General features: G+C 41.2%; 1 protein-coding gene across 6 annotated transcripts in view; it reads right to left on the bottom strand.

The window, feature by feature from the left end:
* LOC105684870 overlaps positions 1-27246 on the bottom strand; it is a 120220-nt gene that overhangs the window by 41275 nt on the left and 51699 nt on the right. The window contains exon 1 of one of the 6 annotated variants that reach the window (XM_048650950.1): positions 24493-25843. The exons of 2 other annotated variants lie outside the window; for them this stretch is intronic. In XM_048650950.1, coding sequence (XP_048506907.1) covers positions 24493-24517 — 25 coding nt within the window. In that variant the 5' untranslated portion in view covers positions 24518-25843. Of the gene's footprint in view, positions 1-631; positions 765-15225; positions 15351-20014; positions 20832-24492; positions 25844-27246 lie in introns of those variants that run through there. 3 more of the 6 variants (XM_012398561.3, XM_048650949.1, XM_048650948.1) reach the window with 3 other exon arrangements.

Genomic DNA, 27246 nt, shown 5'->3' with positions numbered 1-27246 from the left:
GTGAGACGTCACCTTCGGGGCTGAGCAGAGGTGACGCCCCAAAACAAACCGCGCGCCCGTGGCTACCTGATTCCAGCTAACAATAAGCTCGGGCTCACTCGTAGACCGAGAAATTCGAATATTTCGACCCATGCATAAATTGCGTAACAGTTTATTTCTTTCCGTTATACGTGTTACGATCTCTCTCGAATTAATATATTGCTCAGCAGTCAGAAAGGGATCATTTGGAAATGTAGAGATACATAGATGTTAGGCAAAGATCACCGTGATAACAAATCCCTGCACGGGTGAATAAATAATTTGCTGACACGTGGAGATCCAGTGCCGCACTTGCATTATAGTTTAATGATATCAGCAACGAGAGCGGTGTCGTTACGATAAAATATTATTCTCTTGGATCCTCTTGCGGAACAGGGCTTGCAGGTCAAAAGTTGACACGCTCACCAATGAGTTGTATAAACATAGTTGTATAAATAAGAACAAAACGATCACGAGCATATATATATATAAAACGATACAGGTAAAATTGCGATGAAAATAATAATGTATATACGTGTATTTGCGACTATGACATAGATTTTGTGCTTTCTCTCGAATATATTAAATAATCAGTATTAATGTGGCTACTTATCTTAGTCTACGCAGCCGGTTCGGTGCGTCCGTCCAGTCCGACGAATTCGGGAGAACAGGCTTATGTTCTTTTTGCGTATGAAATACTTCGATTCTCATCGGTACTCTTCGATCATAGTCGCGATAATTAGGCAATTGGAGAGGGAGATTCAATGGGAGTAGGCACACCGTCTAACACGGGCCTACAATTGCGACGAATCAAAGTGGATCTGCGACTAAAACCAATCGATATGCCTTATGATTTTTCTGCTCTCAACAGCGAATAATTGATGATTACTTGATCGATTGCACGAGTAGATGATTTTGGGTTTCAGAATTGGATTCCTGAGCTGATTAGATGTGAGATTACTTTTGAAGAACCAAAAAAAAATTTGATTTTTGAGCAAAAAATTAATCATTTTTCTAATTGGGTTTAATATGCTTCTCATACGTATTTTGATCTCAGGAATCCGAATCCGAAAATGAACGAGTTATCCCCATTTTTTCGCATTTTTTGGTACAAATTTGAGGATATCTCGAAGGGAAAAAATCGTAGCTCAATTTGGACAACGGATTCGTGTTTCTGAGGTCAAAATACATAAGAAAAGTGCCATACGATCAATTCTCATTCTCTCAGATTCAAATTCCTGGGTACGAATTACATTAAAATAGACGATAAAATGAATTTTTTATTCTTGATCCCGAAAAGCTGAAAATTGGCGATCACTCGGTCAATTTCAGAGATAGATCAATTCTTCTTTCAGAATCGGATTCCTGAGGTCAAAATACATGAGAGGAGTGTCATACGATCAATTCGCAAGAAAAAAAAAATTTGGCCCAAAAATCCCCAAAGGGATTTGAACCCGTGCAAATTTATCGATTTTTGGGTCGAAAATCAACATTTTTTTTTCTTGGGTTTCCCATGCTATTCTCATGTATTTCGATCTCAGAAATTCGAATCTGAAAGCCAAATTGATCTATCTGCGGAAATTACCGAGTTATCCCCATTTTTTCGCATTTTTTGGTACAAATTTGAGGATATCTCGAAGAGAAAGAATCGTAGCTCAATTTGGACAACAGATTCGTGTTCCTGAGGTCAAAATACATAAGAAAAGAGCCCTACGATCAATTTTTATTATTCAAACTCAACTTCAATTTTATGTCAAAAAAAGACCTTGTCATTTTTTGATTTTATACTTGAATTACAAAAATAAAAAAAAAAAAACATTGTTCAACCCACTCTAATGCACACGCGTACAATCGGTACTGTAAAAAGAAGAGGAAAAAACCATTCGGAAATCCGATAAGAATATCGAAAAAATATCATGCTCCAAAATATATTTTCTTCAGAAAACAGATTTTTCCAGTGCAATACCAGATTCGAAAGCGACAGGTGTACGTTTTTAACGTAGAGAGCTTGAACACCCTTGAACGATAAAATTCTGCGTGCCGCATGCGATGAATATTTTTTATTTTCGAGAAAAGAGGGTTTAAAAAATGATCGTAATGATGAAAATGGAAACTTTGTCGATTATGGATTGATTTTATTTCCACGGTAATTGTAGTGCTATGTATAAGGTTTGGCTACACAGTAGGTGTTCCCTCGAATTTTAAGATTATGTGATCGTGCATCACAGTTGTTTTCGAATGTAGTATATGGCAGTAATAACAGAGGTTTCACGGTACGCGTGGGGCGTACCGAACTTAAGGCTTTCGTGGAATTAGGTCGCGACTTTCCCTTAATTATCTTGATTTGAACTTTACAATTACTTAACCCGTAAATCGCACCACTTACTTCGTGGGTAAAACAGTCGCGCCTGCTAATTTATCCGTAATTATAGTAATCCCGTTATTTAGTTTTTTGCCCGTCTGCAGAGTAGTAGGTAGTCCTTCGTGTTTTGTTACAGACGCTGCTCGTATAGCCGCTTTCAAGATGGATGAAATAGGTGCAGTATTATTATATACATATATACGTGTAGACATTGTGTACAGTTCAGTAAATTAGATTACACGTCAAACTTTGGTGTCTGATTTAGAACAAACAATCCAATTTTATGGGAGTGAATTTAAACCGAAAACAAGCTTTAATTACTTATCCATACACATATGTATATAATATGTATGAGGGCGGATCGAAAAAGATGAAAATTGTTGGCGACCTCCAAAAAGTAAAAGATATCGCGAAAACAAAGTTCCACTTATTACGCGAGAGAACGAGATATTTCGGGAACAATAAATTTTCAAGAAAAACGTTTCGGTAGAAAATTTTATGATTCCAAAGTGAAAATATACCATGCCATCGTATATTTCATTTAATGAACATTTTCAAGGCCACTCGAAGGTCGACCGGGTATTTCCAATGGAATCCCTTACTTTATTCAACAGATTCAAAATCTGTTGAAAAATAGACCTCATGGATTTAACTTGAAGAAAAATTGACCAAACGGTACCAAAAACCCCGAACGACGATAAATGTCAAGTGTATCCCGAAGTTGACAGTCTAGTACATTTTATATCGGGATTGTGCAACTTTTGTTTGACAAAATTCTCCTGAAAAATTCATTGTTCTCGAGGTATTTCCTGACCCTGCATATCCAGGTTATAGATATAGTATGTACACGTACGACCATGTGTGGGTGAGTACCAATACTATAATCTAGGTATTGAGGCAGCAAGAACGAAGCAAAGCTGCACTTGACAACCACCGTAATAATGGATTCCTATATACAATACAGTATAATTAACAACCGCGCGCACGGTACCCGTTTTCTACATGTATAACTATATACGTACACATAAAACGTAGTCCGTAGTTTTGGAGAAATAGTGAAACTGGTCTCGAAGTAACCGAATGGAACGGGAAAGCGGAAAGTCAATTGGATCAAATTCGATGGCGCAGCGAAGTGAAGCAGCCGAAGTAAAGCTGGAGCCGGGATCGAAGCTGAAACTGAAGCTGAAGCCGAAGCCGAAGCCGAGTCGAAGGGGGTTGCGGAACACGAACGTGAAACGCCTTTGAATATCCTGAATTTGTGAGTTCCCTTCTCAAAGAGGTGTAGGATTCAGACTCAACGTCGCGCCGGCACCCACGACTCCTGATCTCGCGACAGCAGTTTTTGGTTTGTCCTCAACTCCACCTATACAGGGTCGTACCTTCCCACTTTCCACTTCCCACCAAAAGTCAAGCGGTATAGCAGTCTACGCGTGAAACATACTCTCTGAGCTGACATTTCCTCTACCGGTAGGTTACACGGTACGGCGTGTTCTTTCCCACTTTTGATTTTCCATTTCTCTTTTTTCTTTGCCCTTTTTATCATTATTATTATTAATATTATATTTTTCCCCCTTTTTCGTACATTTCTTTTTTTGCACAGGAAACTGAAACTAGGACAGAAATGCACCGCGTACAGTCGGAGATCTATGCCGTACGACAAAAAACACAACGTGTATTTTTCCCTCTTTACATATATCATCACACCACACGTAAACCACCCCCCCCCCCCCCCGCACGCCTGTCTCTCTGAATCATCGAAAAATACGTACATCGATAAATTATTGTAGATTTGTTGTACGTATAACCTCAGTTACACGTACGTTGAGTTTGAGAAGAAATTATTTATTGCTACATGAAAATATACGTACATACAGTTCTCGGATCTTTTCCGTTATAGGGCCGAAACTCAACGAGGAACATCCGACACACAGCCGAGTTTTCGAGGTCCTCGAAGTAACGAAAAAGATCCCGGTCCTCACGTGGAGGACGAAAAAAATGCAGTTCATAAATTATCGATGCGATATTGCAAAAATTTTTCTAGGGTAACTCACATCAGATTAGGGTAGATTAGGGAAAAGATTCGGTAAAAAAAAACTTCAAACATGTTAAGCGAGCCGAGATCTTCGAATTCATAAAATTGAATTCAAATATTTTCTACATCTCAAAAGTCAGGTGAATATTCAAATATTGGATTGTTATTTGACGGGGTTTACTTTTCGGTAGCAAAAATCAAGAACAAAAATTGAAAAACAAAGAGAATTGAAGTAACAAATATGAAAATATTACTTCTCGGCGCCACCTGCAGCTGGATATATCGACTAAGGAAAATGTAAATAATTGAAAATGCAAAAATAATATGATATTCCTCGGCACAGTCCAAAATCACGTTTATCAGATGCATGGTAGTTAAATATTTTTCCTTCAACGAGGTAAATATATTTTGAATAATCCCCGAGACAATTTACAAGCTCATACATTTTTCCAAGTCACTAGAGAAAAGCGGAGAGAACACAACAAAATAGCTCAAGTTCTCTAGTAGTTTCAACGATAGGTTGAACGAAAAAACAAGCCATTCATTTTTGAGCGAGCCTGTAGATGACAGAGTCTTTTTTGAAACAAGAATTTGATATCGTAGCGGGTGAACAGTTCGTCTCGCTATATGTAGGACTTGTATAAATAACGGACATGCATGTATAGATACACAGAGGCGTTGTTCGTTAACTCAATCGCGATAGTTTTGCAGAGTCGATGCAGGTTGAACTACTCAAAATTCTGCACCTGCCTGCATCGGTTATATACACCTAGGGGATCGGAGAGAGGGAGAGTAGCGAGCGCATCTAGTTAATTTTCTTTGTGGAGGATGTGAAATACTGATTTGGAAATTTCGTTTTTTTGCTTTCCCGTTTCTTCGCCAGGCGTCTATAATCAAACCCCCGTTTTGCCCCTTCTCGAACGCGGAAGTTTAACGGGGTAAGTCCCTAGAGAGTAATTAGTGAAGGATCCAATAAAACCCCGACACCTGAGCGAGGGGGGGAGGGGAGGACTCGTTTTTGCTTTCGCATGAATTTATACTGTATAAACCTAAGTGGTTCCTGCACTGCAGCTGGTAGATTTATGTATCGTGATTTAATGTAAATACATAAACGACGACGTGCCGGTTAAGTGAATTAATAATTATGCATACATATATATATAGACCATTAATGCGCAAATTAGTGAAATTGCTTATCGATCGCGATGTCATCTCATGATTGTTATTAGCGTTTGGTTTTCATGTGGTTTGTTTTTCATAATAATGCAGTTGAACACAGATGAATATCGTGTGTGTGAAATATCAAATTCAAAATACTTTCAACCTAATTTCAATCGAGAGACCCTTTTTTATCGCACAATTACGTGAAAAGTTCACGAGGTTCGGATTTTATCGGTGTAACATAATTAAAATGAGTAGATAAAGCGAAAGATGCGCCGGCCATAAACCGAAGACAAGTGAAAATGGGCGATTAAAATTGACCAAGTTTTCATCAAGTTTTGACGGAGTGGCGATGAAATAACAGCTCTTTTTCCGAAACCTCGGAAATATCAAAAAATGTCATTTTTAATTTCCGTCCTTAAATTTCGAACAGATGTATTCACATGTGGGTATACGTAGTCGTACGTTGTTTCGGTAAAGTAAATATTCAGAGCGTACGTTCAGGTTTTCGAGGTTCGCTCGAAGGAATGACAACGATTTAAATTAAGAAGAAAGGAATGCGAGACCCTCAAACAAAGCTCGACGCGTACGCTATCCACTCGTCACCGAGATTCCTCGGGGTGGAAGAAGCGCGCTCGGTCAAACGAGGCGTTGACTTTTGACAGTCGTACGTCGTACCGCGGGGGGAGCGATAACTAGAGGAGGAAACGACGGGAGGGAGGGAGGGATGGATCCTATTTACATAATCTTCTTAATGCAAATACTCATACGTCTCGGAACGATTCCGGAAGTAGCGACCAACCGGCGAAAGACCAAACCTAGAGCGACCCTTGGGCACACGGGCTACACCCAGCACTCGCCCGAGAGTTTCTCGGTCGTACACCGAGAACGGCTGCCTCCTACAACACGTAGCTATTATTACTGTATATACTGTACGTGTTTACTTATCCCACAATAGGCCACCGTGGGCTATTTATAAATTACCACCATATGCTTCCATACGTAGCCTATGTTTGACCCTTTGAAGATACAAACCTCAGACTTGTCAAACAAACACTTTAGCTCCTATACCTACTTCTCCTTGTTGCCGTAGCTGCTGCTGCGTGACTGTCCGGGTCCAAAGAAAGGGTTACGGGGTGACGGTGCACGATCCGAATTTACCCTTTCATGCATCACTCCGTTCTTCTTAGCTCGCTACGCGACGCGAACGACGCCCGTGTTATATCGAGAACGTTCCACGGCCTCGACGTACACCACAGGTATACACGCGTGATCCGTGGTCCGTGGTATCTGGGTCTAGGTCTAGGTCTGGGTCCGGGTCTAGGCGGAAAACGAGGGTACATCTTCGTTAAAGTACGGGGTGTGCGTCGGTTGGGTAAATGCAGGGGATATCGCGGCGGCGACGAAGCCCGGCGTGGAGTTTATACGCGAAGAGTTCGCAGGGAGGGAGCGAAGGGAGGATGAGTGGTGGTGTTCGTGACGCGCGCTCGGTATAGGCTTTGAAACCGGCTCTAGGTTGGTACAAACGTTCTAACCCACCCCTAAACTGAGCCAACCTCAACGTATTACTAGGAAAATAATGGCTCGGCCCTCGAATTAACCTTATCTCTGGGGCAAATTAATATTTGCGAAAATCTACAATAAAATTCAACCTCCGTTCGTTCCACCCTGTATAGGCGCGCGTGGGTGTACGGCGAGGCACCTCGCGACCAGACCGGCGAAACCCATCGCGATATGAGAAGAAGAGAGAATTAGAAGACAAAGGAGGAAGGAAGGAAGGAAGAAAGGGAGACAGAGGGAGGAGACGGCAGTATACCACTGGCGAGAGGAGCGGTAAAACGCGAGTCGCCGAAGCTTTTCCAAGGAGCTCGGAAATTTCTTCCGACGTGCCACGATAGACTTTCCCAATTTATAGACCAATTAAGTTAGTTATAGTAGCGGTAATAGTTTCACGATCAATTGTCGACTTTTCACGAGCTTTTTCCGAAACCCACACAGCTATGCGCCCTATAGGTACGGTGTGTGTATATACGTATACGTAACAGGCGTGCCAGAGAACCACCATCTATAGAGTAATTATTCACAGTTCGAACGCGTTGAAAGCGGAGCCGACATTTTACTCGCTTCTCCTCTTTATTCCATCAATTTTTTTATTTTTCCCTCACTCTTCGGCATTCTTATTTTTCGCTTTCTTTTCTCTCTTTCTTCTTCGTTTTTTTTTCTTCTTTCGAGTGATATAAGATACACCCCCTGAAAGCAGTCGTGAAAATTTGCACACCTCAGTCGCGTGGAATCTTAAGTGTAGTTGAGCGTGTAGGACCACCCCTTATTTTCAACACTTCTCTCTCTCCTCAACCTCCACCTCGTACCCCCCACTCGCTCTTATACTTTCCTGCATCGCCCCTTTCAACACGGATATGATTTTAAATACTTATACATATATGTATATAGTATGTACAATATACACACCATATACACCCACTGCATATTCGCGGCGAGGGATGAAAGTAAGGCGGGTAATGTAGATTCCAATACGAAATTATGGTCCTCTCTCGATAAAATAAACTCATCCTCTTTCTATATTTACCTAATTCTTTTTTTTTTATATTTTCATTCCTCCTATATCCCAAGTTGGGGCGCAAATGTCGACAAGAATATCGATCAATCGGAGTCGACGATATCGGTAGATATAATGCGACGATCGGTAAAAAATTTTCCAAGTTTTTTTTTATTTCCTTTGTGAGATATTGTATTATTATACTAACTATATATCGGAGATGATTCTTTTCTCAACCTTTTAGTTTTTGCTACTTTTCCTATAAATCTTTACCGGTAGCAACGTTTTTACTTCCTTTTTATTTTCCTCTTTCTCTGTATGTCTCTTATATGCCGTATACTTATTTATTCTTATTTTATTTTTATGTTTTCTGACGTTCCGACGATATACGGCAGCTTGCGTTTATAGCATTCAGAGAATGGTCAGTTTGTTTATTCACTGACACACGAAACGGCCCGCTAAGTTACTCGTAAATTAAGGTTTCAATCTCATCCCGCAGCTATTGCGGTAACAAATAGAAGAGAACCTTGCCACTATCGCACGTCGTTTTTTATATCAAGTGGATGAAAGTTCATATATATTTTAACGCGGCATCCTACCGTTTAAGTGAATAGGTATTGGCGTAGAATATTTCTCTTATGCACACACGTATACACCTATATTTATAACCACCGTTACAGTGCAGCGATTGTTTTACATAAAAAGGGCACTTTACTAAATTATCTCCCTGTACGATATTAGTGAATTCCACGAAGATTCTAAAACCAACTCAATTAATTGTACGACTGTTCGCGTTATAACACAAGTAATAATCGAATACATGTTACTGTATGTAGTACGTTTGAAAACTAATAGAAAAAGTAGGTGAAGTTTTGCTTCTATATGTGGAGCTTTTCAAAATTTAACAGTCCTGTAATTTCTGGTGTGTAAGGAGAAGAGGTGTGGAAAATACTGTTAATAGAATAAATATCCTCAATGTTAGTATATTTGTATGTACGTAAAATACGTGTGTAGGTATGTATATCGAGGACTATAGTTACGATTGAATGCAATTCGAGAAAAACTTTTTTACAAGAGGTTTGAATTTCAATCATTTTTGTTGGTGTTTTCACGCCCTTTTGTCGAATGATGCAGTCGCGTGATTTTGTGAGATTTTTCACTGATTTTCACGAAATTTCAAATTCATGGAAACCCCGTTCGCGGTACTTGTCTTATTCAATTTTGCGGAATACGTTTTCATACCAGAAAATTGATTGAAATACCAAAAAACGAGGCTGGCATCTTACCGATTCGTCGTACTCGTTATGGACCAAAAAGGAATCTGCACGGTATAAAACACCACATCTACCTATATGCGATGTACTGTGTATGTATGTACATAAATTATGTATGTATACGATCTACATGTAATCACGTGGCATGAATGAGCGATGAAGTAATCCCTTATAGTCTGTGTTACGTGTATATATACGTTCCTTTTCAAATCTGCATATCGTTCCGAGCAGCTATTGAAGAATGATTGTAGATTACGTGTAAAGTGTCGGTTGAAGTGAATCGAATGGAAAAATGTTATTGAAATTTTTATTCCCCCCCGCCCCGCCATTTATTCCCATCCCTTGCCGCGCCATCGCCCGCGTCCCCCCCGATCGGCTTTTTACAACTACTCCAATTCCGGAGTACGTTTTTTCTCGTTGCTCTACTATACATCGTGCAACCATTTACAACTTATTTATTATCGGCACTCACTCGCCGAAAAAAAAAACCAAAAAACAGAAAAAAGAATCGCAGAAAAATTACAATTAATACTTGATACGATGTTCTTGTGATTTGGGTTAAGTCTTTCACTCGAGATCACGGATGGTACGTCCTCATAGACGGCATGGCAACACCCCGTCAGTTTCAATTAGCAGAGATGTTGATACATTTGTTATTTCTTTTTTTTTTTTTTCTGGTTTTCATTCAGACTTCATACCTACTCCTCTTCCCGACCTTACAATTATCTTGAGGCTAAAATAAGTGAAGCAAATAAATAGAGAAAAAAAAAAAAAAAAGAAAATACAAAGAACGAGCGGAAAAGCTTCGGGGGAAGGGAGATGACGTTTGGTTAAAAGAATAGTTGTTCCCGCCGACCGCGAACCCGTATCTTCATAGCTCGGGACCCGCTTTTGTTTTTACGGATTTCCTTCTGCCTCGCTTTCCCTGCAGAGCCTAGCTTATATCCGCATGTACACGTATATATTTACAGTTCAGAAATTAGGTTCCCTGTGTTCGTATAATATGGGATTCGGAGCAGTAGACGCGATCTTATATACCGGTATGTATACCTATAGATACGTATGAAAAAAGGAAAAGAAGGGCGAAAGAAAAAGGAAGAAAAATAAAATGGGAAGAAATGAAAAAGGTAAGAAGAATAAGAAAGGGAAACTATACATGTATTGCACCTTCTCACGAATTGACTTACCGAGGTAAACCGGTGAGCTTTCCATTTTGTATCAATCCAATTGTTGGTATTTCTGCAGTAAATCCGGATCCTTACACCCGTCTGTAAGAGGTCCTCGAATTTTTTAGGATTTTTTTTGTTCTCCGTACGCACCGATCGGCGTATATCGTACTCTCTTTATTTTGTGATTACACCAATCTATGGGTGTGCCCGAAAGTCGAGAGAATGACGAACAAAGGTTTGCGGCGAATTTTGCCATGCGTAAAAAAGTATTTCTCGCAACGAAAAGTGGTGAATAATTTTACCGCTCAAATAACAAAAACTACATCTCTGACGGTAGAATCAGTTTTTTCATCTCGCTCTTTTCTGGTGGCCTTTGTTTTTCTACAACTAATTCTACAAGGCGGGAAAAATTCATCGCGTGTAATGATGTTGATATCGAAATACACTGGAACGAGCTGTTCGCGAAAAGTTTCCAATTATTAATAATTGTACCTCTAGACTCTCGAATAAAATTTTTTTTTTTTTCATAATTTTTGACCGAGAAGAAAAATATCGAAAGCAGATTAGAGCGCATTCTCACAAATGTCGATTCAAACTTTCTAAATTCTGGAGTACATGTCACATATACATCATACACCAATTGGCAACGATCCGGTTGATTTCAATTCTTCTTTGGCGAAAATAGGGATGTTTTATCCTATTAACAAAATCTTGTAATTTCACGGGTGAATGTTCTTTTGCACCGATCATGTCAACGATCATAGTTATATGCATATGGTTAGTACAGACGGTATCACTGTATGAATATGTATTTTATTTATCAATAACTAACATCTTGCATATTAGTTGCATCAAAATACCGAAGTCTGTATACCTATACCGTATAATGAATTACTATCATACGTCTACCGTACGTAAGTACATACCAACCTACTCATATATCTGCTGAGGTCAAGCCCCCAACTATATTAACGATTGGCTAATGGCACTCTCTCACGTTCTGTGTACTTAGTAAGTTACGCTTGTTAAAGGGTTGTCCGCATATACGTATGTATAATATCTCTGCGGGGAATTTGTAACTCGAATATATGTCTAAGGTAATTAAATGTTATCCAAAAATAAAACTTATACGATAAAACGATTTCGTTATAATTTGGATCGACTCTTGGGTTTGAAAACGAGGAGGTGAATAGGTGGGTCATAGTTTTTTTTCGTCAAAAATAGCAGCGAACGTCGTTTGTCAAACGCCGTATTTCTCTTCTTTAAATGTACAAAAAATGAAAGAGAATTTCATCAGTCACAGCCGTTTGTACAGTACAGTTATTAAACAGTACCAGATTTGAGAAGAAAAGAATGAAGAATACGACAGAATGAAAATAAATATAAAAAGAATAATTTGACTACGTGTTGATTGTTTTAATAGGAGGTGAAAATCATAGGAGTGACGATGTTCGGTTTGTTTATTAAGTTTGCAGGCTGCACCGTATGTGCATGCTAACTCAATTTCTTCATACCACATTCTAGAATAGAATTAGTATGAAAAAGAATAGAATAGAAGTGTTTTGTTTATTATACTCGGGGGAAGAATCCCTCCATGGCCGTGGGTACAACGCTTTGATATACAAACCGACCGGTTGCTCCGTTCGCAAGCTTCGGTTTCAGTAGCGAACAAAGAAATGAAGGAAATAAAAAATAAAAGCAAATAATGAAAAAAAAACTCGTGGCTCGCGGCGATGAGCTCAAACGTCGCGAGTATTACGCGATGTGCGAGAGGCGTAAGGGTTCGCCAGAAAAAAAGAAAAAAAAGACCAAGGAAAAGAAGAGAGAAAAATTGTTGGATTTAGGAAAACGGTGCAAAAGAACAGTTTCGGGGACATTTCGCGTGAGATGACTGTCTAGTTGATGCAGACCGATTTCAATAAAACTTGGCAAGAGCCTTCAAAACATCCACGCACAAATATTATCCTCATATCAAGAACTTTCAAATATACTCAGGCACGAGCCTAGCAAGTGGTTTCTCATGCAATAATAGCTTCGAAAAAACTATAAAATACTCCGAAACTATCTCATACGATAGGAATTGAACTTTCTCATTTACTACCAAAAGATTTGTACACACGGACTGAATTCAACGTCCCCTGAGCTAAAACCGCTACCTTAAAAGAGTGCATTCACATTGATGGGAGGATTCAGTGCTGATTAGTTGGTGTTTGTCCCTTGAATCTTAATTCTGTTATTCGAACGATGAAAGTAAAAAATTTGAGAAGTTCTGAGTTTGTGTTATTAGGATGAATAAGCATTCTTAAATTTGTGGCAACGAAATACGCATTCCTAAAGTTGTGGCAGTGGGAATACGCAATTCTGATTCTGTAGCATTCGAGTAGCTGGAGAAACTTTCGATGCCAAAAATTCAGGACGGTGTTTTCTTCCCGAATACACGATGCCGCACAAATTCAGGACAACGTTCTCTTCCCGAATACATGATGCCACAAAATCAAGAGGTCGTATTCTCGATACCACAAATTCAGTGATGCTTATTCTTGATGCTACAAATTCAGAAATGTGCATGCTTGATGCAACCAATTCAGGGAGTCGTATGTTCGATGTCACAAATTCAGTGATGCTTATTCTTGATGCCACAAATTAAGAACGTAGTTTTCTTTCAGTAATCTAGCACTTAATCCTATCGAGTGGTGGTGCCAATTTCAACCCACCCCCTCGATTTCATCCAAACGGCTGGAGCAACAAAATTTGTGTTTTAGTAACAAATTAGCAACTGATCAACACTAAATCCTTTCATCAATGTCAACGCACTTTCGTGAAGCGGTGGTTCCAGCTCATGCATGGGACGTCTGAACTTAGGTACAATCTAAACACCGCTTTCCCCAAGGAATTTTCGTTTAGATTATAACCATGTCCTCGCTCCGTGTAAAAATTGAAAAAAAAGCAAGAAGAGGGGGGGAAAAAGTACAAATCGTGATAAAAATGGTTGTTGGGATTCGGCGAGGTATAAAAATTGGAACGCGAATTCATCCCGCGGTGCTCGATTTTCTGCCTGCAGATACAGTGTGTACATAGAGATGTAGATATATAAATATATATATGTATGTGTCTGAATTAATAGATACACTTTTTCAACGCATCTGTCTACGGTCTCCGGGAATGGGAACAGAGAGAAAACGAATGCCTCTGGCATCCTGTGTCTGCTCTTTCGTGCTAAAATCCGGCACAGGAATTCGGAAGCTCTTTTTATATCGTCCGTGCAGGATTCGGGGTGTAGCTATAACCCGCCACCGAGGCGAATAGCGTACCGCCCCACGCAAGGAGGAATAGGAGGACAAATTGCTACGCGCGCCGGTGGAGTGCCGCGCGGCGAAGCAGTCGATTTGACCATTGATCCCCGGCTAACAGCCGGACTTATCACTGTTAACAGATGACAGGGCGACTGTACGTGACTTTTAGCGTTAGCGAAGCCAAGTGTTCGGTATATACACACGATATACTTGTCCATAGATATACAATTGCATAAAATCCAGCATGCTCGCCTATTTTCTAGTCGTTACATACTCATACCGTCGCGATACAAGAACCGGTTACACACTTCTCGGTTCTTTTTCCTTTTCGTCGTTCCATTTTAAAAAAGATTTTTCACTTCACTCGTCATAATTTATCGGGTATTAGTTTTTCAATCCGCTTTTCGCTGCTCATACCGATTGTACGTTTATACGACTGGATTTTCATTTTTCGTATAACCGAGAGCAAAGTTGTCGATGATTGCAAAAACCACTGCTTCTGCGATTCGGTGAAGTTAAAAAAATTATCTTTCGCATGTAAATGAATAAACTCATCGTCTGCTATGCAAACTACCTACTTCGATTAGAAATGACGTACGAATATGTATTTCGAATATAGTATCAACGAGTGGTCCACCAATTGGATCACTACTTTTTTCACACTCTTCCAAAAATACACCGTTATAATGGTTCACTAAGTGCGTGTTATGGACTGCGAGCGATTGTGGTGTACCTATACTGGTTGCATCAACTGATTGAATTATCGAAGATGCTTGAACGGACTATATGAAAAAAGTCAATTTGTTTTTATACGTAATGGCATGGAAAAAAAATGATCCATAATTGAAAAGACGGGTTGGTCTATGCTCTATACCTATACATAGGTAATACAGAGTTTAGAAAAAAAATATGAAAATAGACTTCGTCTGTCATTGCTAGACGGCTGAAAGAGTATTTCAAGCAGATTTTCTGCCATTTCACTCTCCAGAAATCGCCCATATCGAATAGATATTTATACAGCATAAGAACCTTTTGCGAAGGAGAGAAAAGCGACGGAGAATAATTTTAAGTAATGTTCATCGACGTCTGCGATTCCAACAAGAATCACCCAAACATCCCGATTGTTCAATTCACCGTCTGCGATATTCGGGAGGTGATGAAATATTATATCGTCGATTTTATCCCAGACATCTAGGTACGCGGTACAACCTTTGGCGAAAACGTGGATGACGTATGGAAAGGGATGTTCCTCTGTTCAAGGAACAAGTATCATAAGTATAACTTCCTATACCTGTAGTCTGGAATTGGCAGTTCCAAACTTCCGAGGAAAGGGCATGAAATTATTTATGGGATACCTACTCCCGTATTTCCGGTGTTGGACGTCCCTCGCTTTTTTTTCTCTCGGAATCATCCCCCAACTCTGCATCCGCCGCCGTTTGCCACTCCCCGCTCATCTCGTAGCGACCCAGCCGGCTCCTCTAAAAGTGACGCCCTTGATGATATTATCTCATGAAATCTCGTCGCTGACTATTTCGTTTGGTAAAATTGGGTATACTCAGCTCCGGTAGGTATACAGTCAAAATTCTGATCTCGGTACGTGTCTTTGACTCAAAACTTCACACGTAACTGGCGTATATGCCGACACGCGGCGAGATATTGCACCGCAAACGTCAAAGTGAGCTACGATTATATTATCGAATACTAGCGAATACGCCTCCGTTTTCTGCTCTACCGTAACCGCGGAAGAGGGGTATAAATACGGGGATAACCACGGCTAACCGGGACCGATTTACAGGTTCGAGATTGCGTGAGACCAGAATATCACATAGCAAGCCACGCGCTAGGGTAGGCCATCTTCTGGACCCGCAACGCGTATTCCGTGAAAACGGGATACCGCAGTGAGTTCTACATAGGTAAATACGTACTCAAACGTAGGTAGGTACCCTACGTACCTAGAACAGTTTCGTAACGTTGCGTACAACGTAAAATTACCGAGTCAGCGGGAGTCTTGTTTTATCTTCACTTTGGGTTGTTACTTTTTTTTCAATTTTTTTCCTCCTCTGTTCTCTTTCTCTTTATTTGCCGTCTGAAGAGTTTCTCTGGACGTGATGATCCTTGCGAGGAAACAACGAAGGATAAGAACAGGAAGGAGGTATCCGGGAAAATATCCACGGGAAACACGTCGCGTTTGTCGTCATTTGCCTAGCGCCATCCTTTGCCATTTCTCTGGTCTTCCCCACTGGGAGTTACACGGAACCTTTCTCCGAATTTTATTTCATCGTGTGCGTGTACGAGAATTCACGTACAACCCAAAGCCCTAATAATGAACCAACGGAATATTGCCTAACCAGATTGAAACCTACACCTATGTGAACGGGAATCGATTCGGAATCGTACGTACAACCTTGGACCACTGTGTTTTCGAATTTCGGGTGGCGGCCATTTTATGAAAACGCTGTAACGTGTTGTTCTTCGAGGTTCGAACGAAAAACAAAATGGTACCAACGAGTACAAATGGAGTACGATCGATTTCAATCGTCAAAAAAATTTGATTTCCAAGTCGGGGTGTCAAGTTCACATAGACGAAACTCACCGGGAAAACTGGAATCCCGTGCGTAAAACGGTAACGCACCCTACACGGATCTGAACGCGAGTATTCGAGCAGCATCTTGTCGGTGGTTATTCCCTGGTTGTATTTGTATAAATTGCGCGAATTTCGAGACGCATAATAAGGGTTTACAATGGTTGTAAAATGAAATAGAATGAAATAAAACTATAGCGGGGAGAAAACCCGTTTAATACGAATTACTTCAGGCTTAATTCTACACCCTGGCGCTGATGATCTGATTTAAACGGAAACTCGTCAAACGCGAATCGGTATTATTATGTACCCAATTCCAACGCGAAGAAGCAGATCCAATGTTACCTGAATACACGTTTTCCGGTGTATCCGTTTGCAATAATTATTGATTCTAGAAGGACATTCCCATAATAATTAGCCGCACTAGGAAGGCGATAATTATATTGTAGGTATACTTGTCGACGAGAGAGAAGTGAGATAAATAAATGAGAAATAGATCGAAAGAGGGAGGAGGAGAGGGAGACAGAGAGAGAGAGAGAGAGCTGTGCAGTATCGCGCAACGTGCCAAATAATTAGAAACCTATTAAGGACGAACAAAAAGTGGATCTCGTTGAAATTGGTTAAACGCGACTTGGCTGCCGAACGAGTCCACCGGGCACCATGCACCACCAGCTCAGGTTCCCACGCGGAATTTATCCCGCCGCCGAATAATTACTTTACATTTTACCCCCCTCCCCCCCCCCCCTAACGTGCATGTGTCACGCGCACACGTATGTATGTTCAACCGATACGATCCAAACGATTTCTCGATCCCTCGAATCCTTGATTTCTCATTTTTTTCCGAAGCAATTGTCGTTTCGAAAAAATTTTCATTCCGCCCTCAAAAACTGATCGGGACAAATCATCGTATTATACGAGCGAACAAGCTGCGAAAATTGCCCGCGGTATAATATACAAATTCCAAAGACTCGCGCCCCGGTTCGACGGAGAATAATGACGTTGATAGGCTTTCAATTGGCTCGGATAAACAGCGAAAATTTTACCCTATTGTACGGTTAGGCGGTACGGTATGATACACGTGTAGTCCGATGCTGCATCGGCACACATCTCGCATGTGTATTTACTTGTACATATATGTAAAACGTATACGGCACGCAGCAGATATATGAGTGAAATTTTGTCCACGCATCGTGCAAACCAACTCGTACTACAGTTCGCCACACGGTCATCCTATGAATCACCACGTCACTATACGCGCATTGTTGTATCTGCATACCTATGCATGCAACGTCGTTCTATATTGTTCGCTATTGCCAATATGCTGCGTATTCCGCCGGCCGCGCGATTTTGTACATTGGGCCACATGTGCATATATTGAGGGTGAAAAATATATAGCATCGGTTACTCTGTGCCGTTACCTGCAGTGGCGGACTAGGTACAGCCGGGTATACGTATTCGTACGTTATACAGACGTATTTGAATTCGTTTTAGAATTCCGACGTTGAAAATTGCATTTGCCAGCAGCTCTTTTTCAACTCGAACTAAAATTTATGTAACGCTGTGTATATGTATATCCGAATCGTTCTTCCGCCCGTTTAGGCTAGTTTTCCGCATCTATCGATTTATTTTTCTCCAAGTTCCGTTTGTTTATTTTGCTTCATTCAATCGGTTATTTGTTGTTTATTTTTTTACCCTCGTAGAAAATTTCCCTTTTTTTTTCTCTCGATATTTTCACCGCTCGAAGGGCTGAATGGATTGGAACCACTTAGAGCAAAAATATCAAAGCACATGGAGCATAACGGATCGATAGGAAAACTTCATTGAAATCGCGTGCTAAGAGGGTGTGCTACTGCTACCGCTTCTGCCGCTGCTGCCGCTTCTTCTGCCGCTGCTGTTGCAGGGGCGAGGAAATCAATTACCCGGAGAAGTGTAGAAAAATGTTTAAGCTAAGCGTTCAAGCCTACTTTATTGTCGGATTTGCCAAATAATAGGGTGGCTTTTGAATTTGCGAGGTGCGTTATACCCGTTATACGCATTAGGCGTTGAGCGTCAGGTGTTATACGTTTTCCTCTTGCGGAGCATTCGACTTGATGCTTTTCGATTAATCTTCGGATCGAGGAGGATTTTTCCCCTTCTATCGTTTCGCATTCCCATAAACCAGATCCTACGCTCCGCAGTCCAGAGAAGATAAAATTTTGCCGAAACCTGTCAGGCACATAAATTCATACACCTGTGTGTTCTCGTTTTTTGCAGTGCTCTTGTTTCCTTTTTCCTTCATTTTTTTCTTTTTTTTTTTTCAGTCGGTAAAAATAATTACCAAAATGAATGCTTCGTTAGCGCGGCGGACCTTTGCCAAGGTTTTTCGTTCTCACAATGAGAAAAGAAAAAACTAAAAACTAAAACGAATGAGAATGTAAAAGAAAATTATATACAGGTACATCGCCCAAATGTTTTTCTGTAGGGATTCTTAATGTTTATCGTACAACGGATGATCGCAGTACTCTTTCTTCCATTGAGATGATATGGTCTTGCAGGGCGTATGGGAGGAATGTGAGGAGTAGCGTGAAAACGAATTTCCCATAATATCTGTAGAATACAGACGTTGGGATGCTCAAAAAAGTACCAACGGTATTCGATATAAAATGACGACACATCGCGCAACTTATCTCGGATGTCTCTCTGCACGGGACCTTTTGCGAGTTCTTTTCAAGATTGCGATGTGTCAAAGGGCAAAATACATATGTATACGTACGTACGTACACACGTATCTCTGGGGTCCGTTTATCCAAAGCCAAACGGACGTGACCACAACGGTATTTGTGATTTTTAAATCGAGCGAAAACCTAAAGTCCTTCTTCTACGGACTGCAGGTTCGATTTGCTCGGTAACATTTTCAATAAAACGAACTTCTCTGGCTTCTTTCACAGTCGACCAGCCAACCACCCCCCTCCCCCCACCCACTGAATACACCCCGGCTTCGGTGATCCTTCTGAAGATTTTTCATTCAACATTCACCGTGTGCGCCTCGTAGATGGGTATACCTGCTCCAGGAACAGGTCGCCGACGGCGAAACTTGTGTGGCAGTAAAAACTTTTCCGGTTGTTATTTTTCAGAAGTGGCAACAAAAGAAAAAGTCGAAAACAAAAAGAAGTGAAAACCAAAATGAAAATGTAAAAAAAAAAAAAAAAAAACGGTAAAATTTTGTTGTTTTTATTCGTTTAAAGATTTCTGCCACTCATCCAACTTTATTCCTCAACTTCTTGGTGCATCTGGAGTACCAGCTGCGTAGGGTGGGGGGTTCGCGGCAGCCGTAAGTCACTTTGCTGCCTACCTACTGCTGTTACTGAACTCATCCGGCGCTCATTCGTTTTATAAAATTTATTCTCGTCGGAATGAACAATAATCGTCGCGTCGCGCACTCGTTGAAGTATGTACAGGAAATGAGAAATTGTAACGCAGCTCGTCCTCTGTAGAAAAATTTCGCAACATTTCGCGCCAAATTTGCCTCAATCATAAACAGTGAATGTAACGGTGCGAGTTCAGTTTTTTTTTGTTGTGCATGCTTACCTTGAATGCTAGCAAAAATTAGAGCGAGACCTAGCCACAGGTGGTGATACATGGTCTCTCGGGATTAAACGAACGCAGTATTTCTTCCAGATCGTAATGACAGTTCGTCACGAATATTTCGAACCACGAAACTCAACAGCTGATACCAGATTTGCTCGTATTATCTTTGGATTTACTGCGCGACGAGCGACAACACGTGCGGAATAGATCACTTTCTAATGATTCTTGTAATTCATCAACGAATGTCAAAGCATCCCCTTATCACCTTGACACGTATATGAAAATTTTTGTGACACATGTAACGGCGATTCAATCTGCTGATTAATCACACACTCGCACAACACACAACGCCGCAGATGCACACCCCCCCTTCAGTTTTTGTTTTATATTTTTCCTCCAATTTTTTCCTGGTTTAACTTCATTTGTTAAAGTCCGTTCATCCCTTATTGGCTTACCGTCTTTCGTCAACTTTTTCTCTTTCTTTCTTTCTTTTCCTTCTCGGTTTTCGTTTGTTTTTATCTTCTTAAGCCTCTGAAGATGTATAAAGTTACCCCAGTTGCGATGATTTCGCGGTGTACGAGATTCCCGCGGATGATAGAAAGTTTAAATTGAAAAAAGAACAGGGGAAAATAAGTCGAACAAATGAATGTAGATGATCGCTAATCGGTAACTCGTTCGATCCGTGTTATCGATTCGCACCCTTTTGCGATACACCGGTGACGGCGTATAGACGAAGAGATTTTAAGTACCGCTGACAGGGTAATTGCACGTATATCTGCACTGGATTGCGACAGGCGAGACTGAACGTCGCCGCGCGGTGCTGAACCTCTTTGGATGTAACGCATGCGCCCAACTTTCATCCAACGCGCACGCAACAACGGCCAGGCCCATGATCTTATTCTACACCTACCCGCTACCACCAGCGGGTACCTACTTTTCCTCTTCCTTTTCCTTTTCCTCCCTTACCTTTCTACCTTTCCAACCTACCTCTTCTACCTCCACCTTACTCCATAAGAACTGAGAGTTAGAGCACCGGATTCAATTTACTACCAAAACTTTTTGTTGAATAAGGTTTGTTACGTATCATCATTCATCCGCATTAGGCCCATTGTTGGTTTCGTTTCGTACACCTTAATATCTAGAATACTGGAAACAGTTCTTTCTTCGTAAAATATTTGTTGCCATAAATTGGCGGTGCGGTATCCCGCGCATGAATATCACTGCGTGATTTTTCTGAAATTTTTTTTCTTTCCCTCAACCCTGCAGATCTTTTATCTGGATTTTCAATCCCTTCTCAGTTCAAGGAGTCAAAAAACCATTGTTTTCGATTTCGGTTCCCTCCAGAGCTCGCAGGCAAATTAGATTCTTAGACGAAACAAGATGAGGCAACGAGAGCTCGCGATGACAAAGAAAGGCAGGGCGAAATGAAGAGGAATGAAAGAGGGATGAAAAAAAAGAAGCCTGGGTCAGGGTGGATGTTTGGGAAGGTATATTGACCGCTCGATGAATCACGTGGACTCGCAGAGCTAGTTATACCTTCAACCTCCAGCGGACCGGATAGTCTTCGTCCACGCGAGTTCGCTACCCATGCCCCCCGTTCTCTCTCCCGTACTTCAGCCATCCCAATTCATCGGATCCTATAGTCTTCCAACTCTTTGTCCTTGTATCTGCAGCAGCGGTACGAAATACCCGGAGAGAGGGTGACGTGAGCTACTAAAGCTTCGCAATCCCGTCTGATCTTCGTCCGCGGACGTGTCCAGGAAAAGGTACGACCGGCCTCCTCCACTGAGTGAGCGTGGTGGACATCTCGAGGAAAGTAGCAGGCATAGGATATGGTGGAAAGGTTGATCTTCGTTGGTAGGTTATACGGAAAGCCCTAGCTTTCGCGAACACTTTTGCACCCTGTCACTCGTGTCACCGGTTGCACGCCCCGCACGAGACAGAGCATGAAAGATCGAGAAAAAAAAAACGTCCTCTTGAGAAAACTGAATGAAAAAGTTTTTTTTCTCTCGTTCTTTTTTTTTTTTGAAATATCTTCAGAGGACTTCCGCCGCGATTTATCGATGCATAATGTGAAAATCAAAAATAAGTAACACCGTACACTTCTACGAGCTTTTTTCCTCCGTTACGTTTCATATACGAAGCATATCCTTGCACTTCGGCGTCCTGACTTCTGTTCAGAAGTTAGTTGTGCAGAAGTCTGTACCGCCGATGTTTCTGTCGGTGGCACAGAGCGTCCACTTCTTCTACGTTGTTTTTTTTTTTTGTTGATTTTTTTTCTGTTGTTTTTTTTGTTTTCGCTTTTTCATTTTGTTATACTTTTACTACTTTTACCAGTACTTCTTCTACTTCTCTCGAAGTCTTTGTGCGCCGCCTCGGAGACAAGAGAATTCTCTGGATTTTAGTTGAGATGAAAAATCTTGAAAAAGATATTTTTTGTCTTACGGTAAGAACGAGGAGTAGTGCGACTCGTAGGTATATCGGGCGAGAGAGCGTATTACAAAAATTGTACGTAGGGGAGTTACGGGCGTTAAAATCCCACGCGACACGAGGTCCAAATTTTTACCGGTAAACAACTGTAAAGCCAATATACACGTGTAACGTTCTGTGTACTACTAACTGAAATAACACGGTGAATAGAATTTAGCGGAATGATATTTGAAACTTGGGTCGACCGCCTGTTTCACCTTAGCAGTTTTGGGCGTGGTTTGACGTAGTCGAATATCAAAAGTTTGCCGCCAGTGGACACAACACAACTCCGGAGAACTATGAATTGCGCGAAATATAATATCTATATGTGTACATAAATACCTGTACGTGTACGGGCACACACGGACCGGTTACAGTCGTGATGCAATTCCCAGCGGAGTCATCTTCTCCGTATGTGCCAACGGTGTCATATTATACAAGGTACTACCTACCACCTACCCCGGGCTATATACGTTACACGTTACCTATACATGCATAGGTATGTACCGCGCACACGGTGGCACGTGTACATAGGTTTACGTGCGAAACAGTCAAATTTTCCTTTATATACAGCGTTTAGCTGCTGCAGGAGTTGTTAATTTGGAAAAGGATTACCATAGCGGTAACGACCCACCAATGACATCTCTCAAGTTTCGTGCTTCGTTTCTGAAATGTTTTTTCTTGTTTTTCTTTCATCGCCGGGTTTTCTTTTTCATTTCTTTTTGTTTTGCGGCACACAGTTAATTAACTGAGATGTTTTTAGCCGTCTTCACGGTTTTTCGAGTTACCCGCGTATATACAACCCTCGCTCGCTACGTAGCTGATGTAGGTTGAGCAAAATCGAGGGCACTCACTTTTATACCGATATAGATGTGTACGTATGAATTGTGTATGTATATACGTACGCGCGATGTATAGTTTCGGTCTCCTACACGGTTGTTAATATTTAAAGTTATATATTTCGGAAGTGTGGGTAATGGTTATCTTGCGCAGCTATTATATGATTAATTATAATACGTATATGGCTTTGCGATAATCTGCATCACAGTGTGACACGATGATGAGTTTCATACACCTGCGGCGTATACGTACGTATAATCTATATCTTGTATTGCACAGTAGCATCGTTGTGTGTATAGAAATGTGTGTCTCCGTCTATATTGTATAGGTACCGTATAGTTAGATTTTGCGTATCAGCTAATTTCCTCGTCGGCGGTATATAACGATCCTCGTGCTTTGCCGTATCGACATCGTTCCAATTTCAGGATCATCGCCCCTGTAATCCGTAATACTCCAACTACGATACCGAGACTCGTGGAGGGGTTGGACAGAGTTCAGGTTGAGTTAGCTTTTTTCATTTGATTTCTTCTTTGAAGGACCGGCAGTTGGCTATATTCCTTATATACCCTCGGGGGAATATTTTAATAGCCCAGTTTTATCACATTCGGTTTACTAGGCTTTTGAAGTGTAATTTGGTCGCAACTTCAGCTCTCTCCGAACTGAATACCCTCCGCTATAATATATACTATAAGCAGTTAAATCAGTAAAAACTTAAACGGATATACGGCCGCGTCGTAAGGTATGCGTATACGAACCGTATCGATCATCAAAAAATCTTTGAAATGTTTATTTATTATTTTTTTTTTTATTTTTATGTCTTCGGTAGTACTCAAATATTCCCATTTCGTAACGGACGCATCATAATATCCGATATAGTTTTATCGCATGAATGATTCATCGTATATAAATATTTTTGCATACGTTACACGTATGAGCGAATAAACGAACAAATAAATGAGACGAACGAATTCAGTCCATAGCGAATCCTCGTATTCCCATCCATCGATCATACTTTTTCTTTCGACGATTCGATCGTCATGTGAATTTTTTCGAAAATTTCTTGTGGCTAGTCTATGCGGGGTATGCAGCAGCCAGAAAGAAAGCTTTCAAGCATCTTCTCTGAACTATGTTCCGAAAGCAGGGAAAAATCGAACAATGTTGTAACGAACCTTTGCCGATGAAATCCAACCCCATCGGAGCAGACACGACAAGTCTTTCGAAAATATCCAATTTCCGGGTTTGCGTACAACTCAACAAAATCAACGTCAACACCTCGAACAGGTCTAATTATTTCCGGACAGCTTCACCGATTGACCCGAAATTCCGCCTCGTAGTCAGCTTCGAGTGTGTTCAAAATCCACCTAAAATGGTAACGCGAAAAAAGAATCGTTGCGAAAAACATAGGAATTACAAGTGCATGGACCATCAGTTTGGAAACATTGAATCTCAGACCTGAAACAAACTCGGGCGGAGTATGATTATTTTTTGTTTCGGTAATTACTTGAAATCGTCTAGCTCAATTCGCGACTTGAATTGCTTTAGTTTTTGAATGCCGTTTCCCAACGCGTTTCGGAGCTGCGGAGTTTCGACTTTCGCTGCGTATTGGAAACACCTGAAATTATCGCCGGAAACGTATTTCGAGTCGAATCGCTCGTAGTGCCTGAAATTAACCGGCAATATTCGGCGAGAATTTGGTTGATTAGTTTGCGAGTAAACTTCGAAAACGAAAACAATAAATGAACGAATTAATGCGTACATACGGTGTAGACGAAATTATATTTTCGCCGAGCGATTTCGCCACGCCATATTCGCATAGTCGGAGGTACGAGGGTGGAGTGACGTCGTGACTACGAGATATTCACACCCGAGGATCGCGTCGGTACGCGCAGTTAACCGAAGGCGATAGTTTCCCATAGCTAAACTATAACTGTTTCGAAGTTTAAAATACCGGTATCACTTCGACTCGTTCCGGCTTACCGTACAATTACTATAACTTTAGTTATATGCTATCGGCGTCAAGAGGTATAAGCTCAAAGAGAGGTGGGAGTCCCGCTGCAGTGTATAGCGGCAGTTGGGTAAGCCAGTGCCGGGTGGTCTGAGGACGAGAGAAAAAGCTTTGCTGGGTAGTGACGCGGACGGGGGATGGAAATAGGAACGGGAATGGAAGTGAAAGTGGAAGTGGAAGTGGAAGTACGTGGGGTGTGGGGTGTGGAGAATAGGTAGGGAATAGCCGCAGGTTTCGAAGAAGCCGGTAATTATTCGCAAGATTCCACACAAACGACGCCGTGAATGATAAGAATGGATCAGCGTTACGTGACTGACGACAAACAAACATTCGACGGGCTTATATTCTCTGAAAGCTCAACGGATATGAAAATCCAAAGAATAAAAGATCGAATGAAGAAAATCGAGAAACAAAACTGCAGACTCAAATTTCACCCATCCCTACGTCCGATACACGGAGAATCGAGTCACGTCGAGAGTCTAGCTCTTCGTTAATCTCGAGTCATTCTTCGCAATTGTTACGTGATAATTTTGATCGAAATATCATCGTTACTGGCGATATCGATCGGTAACTGAATTTATATACATATGTATATACGGAATGCATATATAGATATATATATATATATATATGTATATAAATAGATTGGCGTACCGCAGACTAATGTCAGAAGTTTTCTCCTCAAAAGTTTTCCGGAATAGTCGAATGGTTTCGGTAGAAAAGCTGAGCGCGAACGTCGGCAACACCCCTTGACGTTTGTGACTGTGAAAAAAGATATATAGTCCGCTGTAGAGGAAGTGAAATTAACTTCGAGTCCGGAACTAATTAGCATTAAGCAAAACTCGGGTGGAAAATGTTTCTTGACGACCCTTATTAGCACACTAAGAGACCTCATACATTCGAAGGGTGGTATATCCCTTCGTTCTGTGTACATATATATATATATATTATTTTTTTTTTTTCAACCTCAAGCCACTTTAGGGCTCGACTTACAGCCGTTAAAAGATGCCGGTAACAATTGTTCGTTATAAAACAACAGCGGCAGCGGCAGAAGCGGGGGGGGGGGGGGGGGTCGGTAGGTACGAACTGTCAAGGTTACAGGCGGGTTAAAGCTCAGTCCGTAAAAGCGACGGGTAAAGTGTTGGTTCTTGGCATAGAAGTATACAATTCGCGTATAGCTCGTCGTCAAAATTGTTGAATTCGCGAGGGTTGATGCTATACGTGAGATGGGGGTAAAGACGAAATTAGAATTTATATGGAAAAGCTTAGGGAAACCGCCGAAATCGAATTACCAAACTTTGAATGGTTGACCTAACAAATTATCAAGTGTCTGTCAAAGAATAATCAATTTTCTTCCTTGCGAAATAACTATACATATAATATCGCGTTAGTCGAGTGACTGTAGAGGAAAAAAAATTCATCTACCGTTCATCCCAAATGGCGATCGTTTGACATCAGCTCTAACAACAATAAGTAGGTACGAGTGGGTGATTGTACAGGACGCGTTCGTACCTATAATGCATATATAATGCTCGTGATTCAATCAGGATTAGTATACGCAACTGGTTTAGGTTTACAGGATTTCCCCCGAGAGACTTCACCACGCAGGTTGGGTCTGGATGGGAACCTCGAAGGGGAAGGGGGGCCCGTGGGGTCAGGGGGGGGGGGGGGGGGGGTGAGGTGAAATAGGTAAAACGGAGCAGAGGGTTGAAGGAGACGGAGAATTTTCAACGCGGTGGGACAGAACGAGAGGTAAGGATGTTTCGTTGGAAATCCAGCGAAGTCTTACAAGACGCCGCGGAATGTTGCGGGTAACTGACGGAAGCCATTGCGACCGAGTTGGAAACACGGAGAGGGACAAAGAGGCTGTGAATCACTCGTTTTCATTCGGTGAACTCCCCCTGCCGCCGCACACAAT

Source organism: Athalia rosae, chromosome 2 (genome assembly GCF_917208135.1).
Source record: "Athalia rosae chromosome 2, iyAthRosa1.1, whole genome shotgun sequence".
NCBI lineage: Eukaryota > Metazoa > Arthropoda > Insecta > Hymenoptera > Athaliidae > Athalia > Athalia rosae.
Note: the sequence above shows the minus strand (reverse complement) of the source record. Positions and strands in the feature narration are given on the sequence as shown.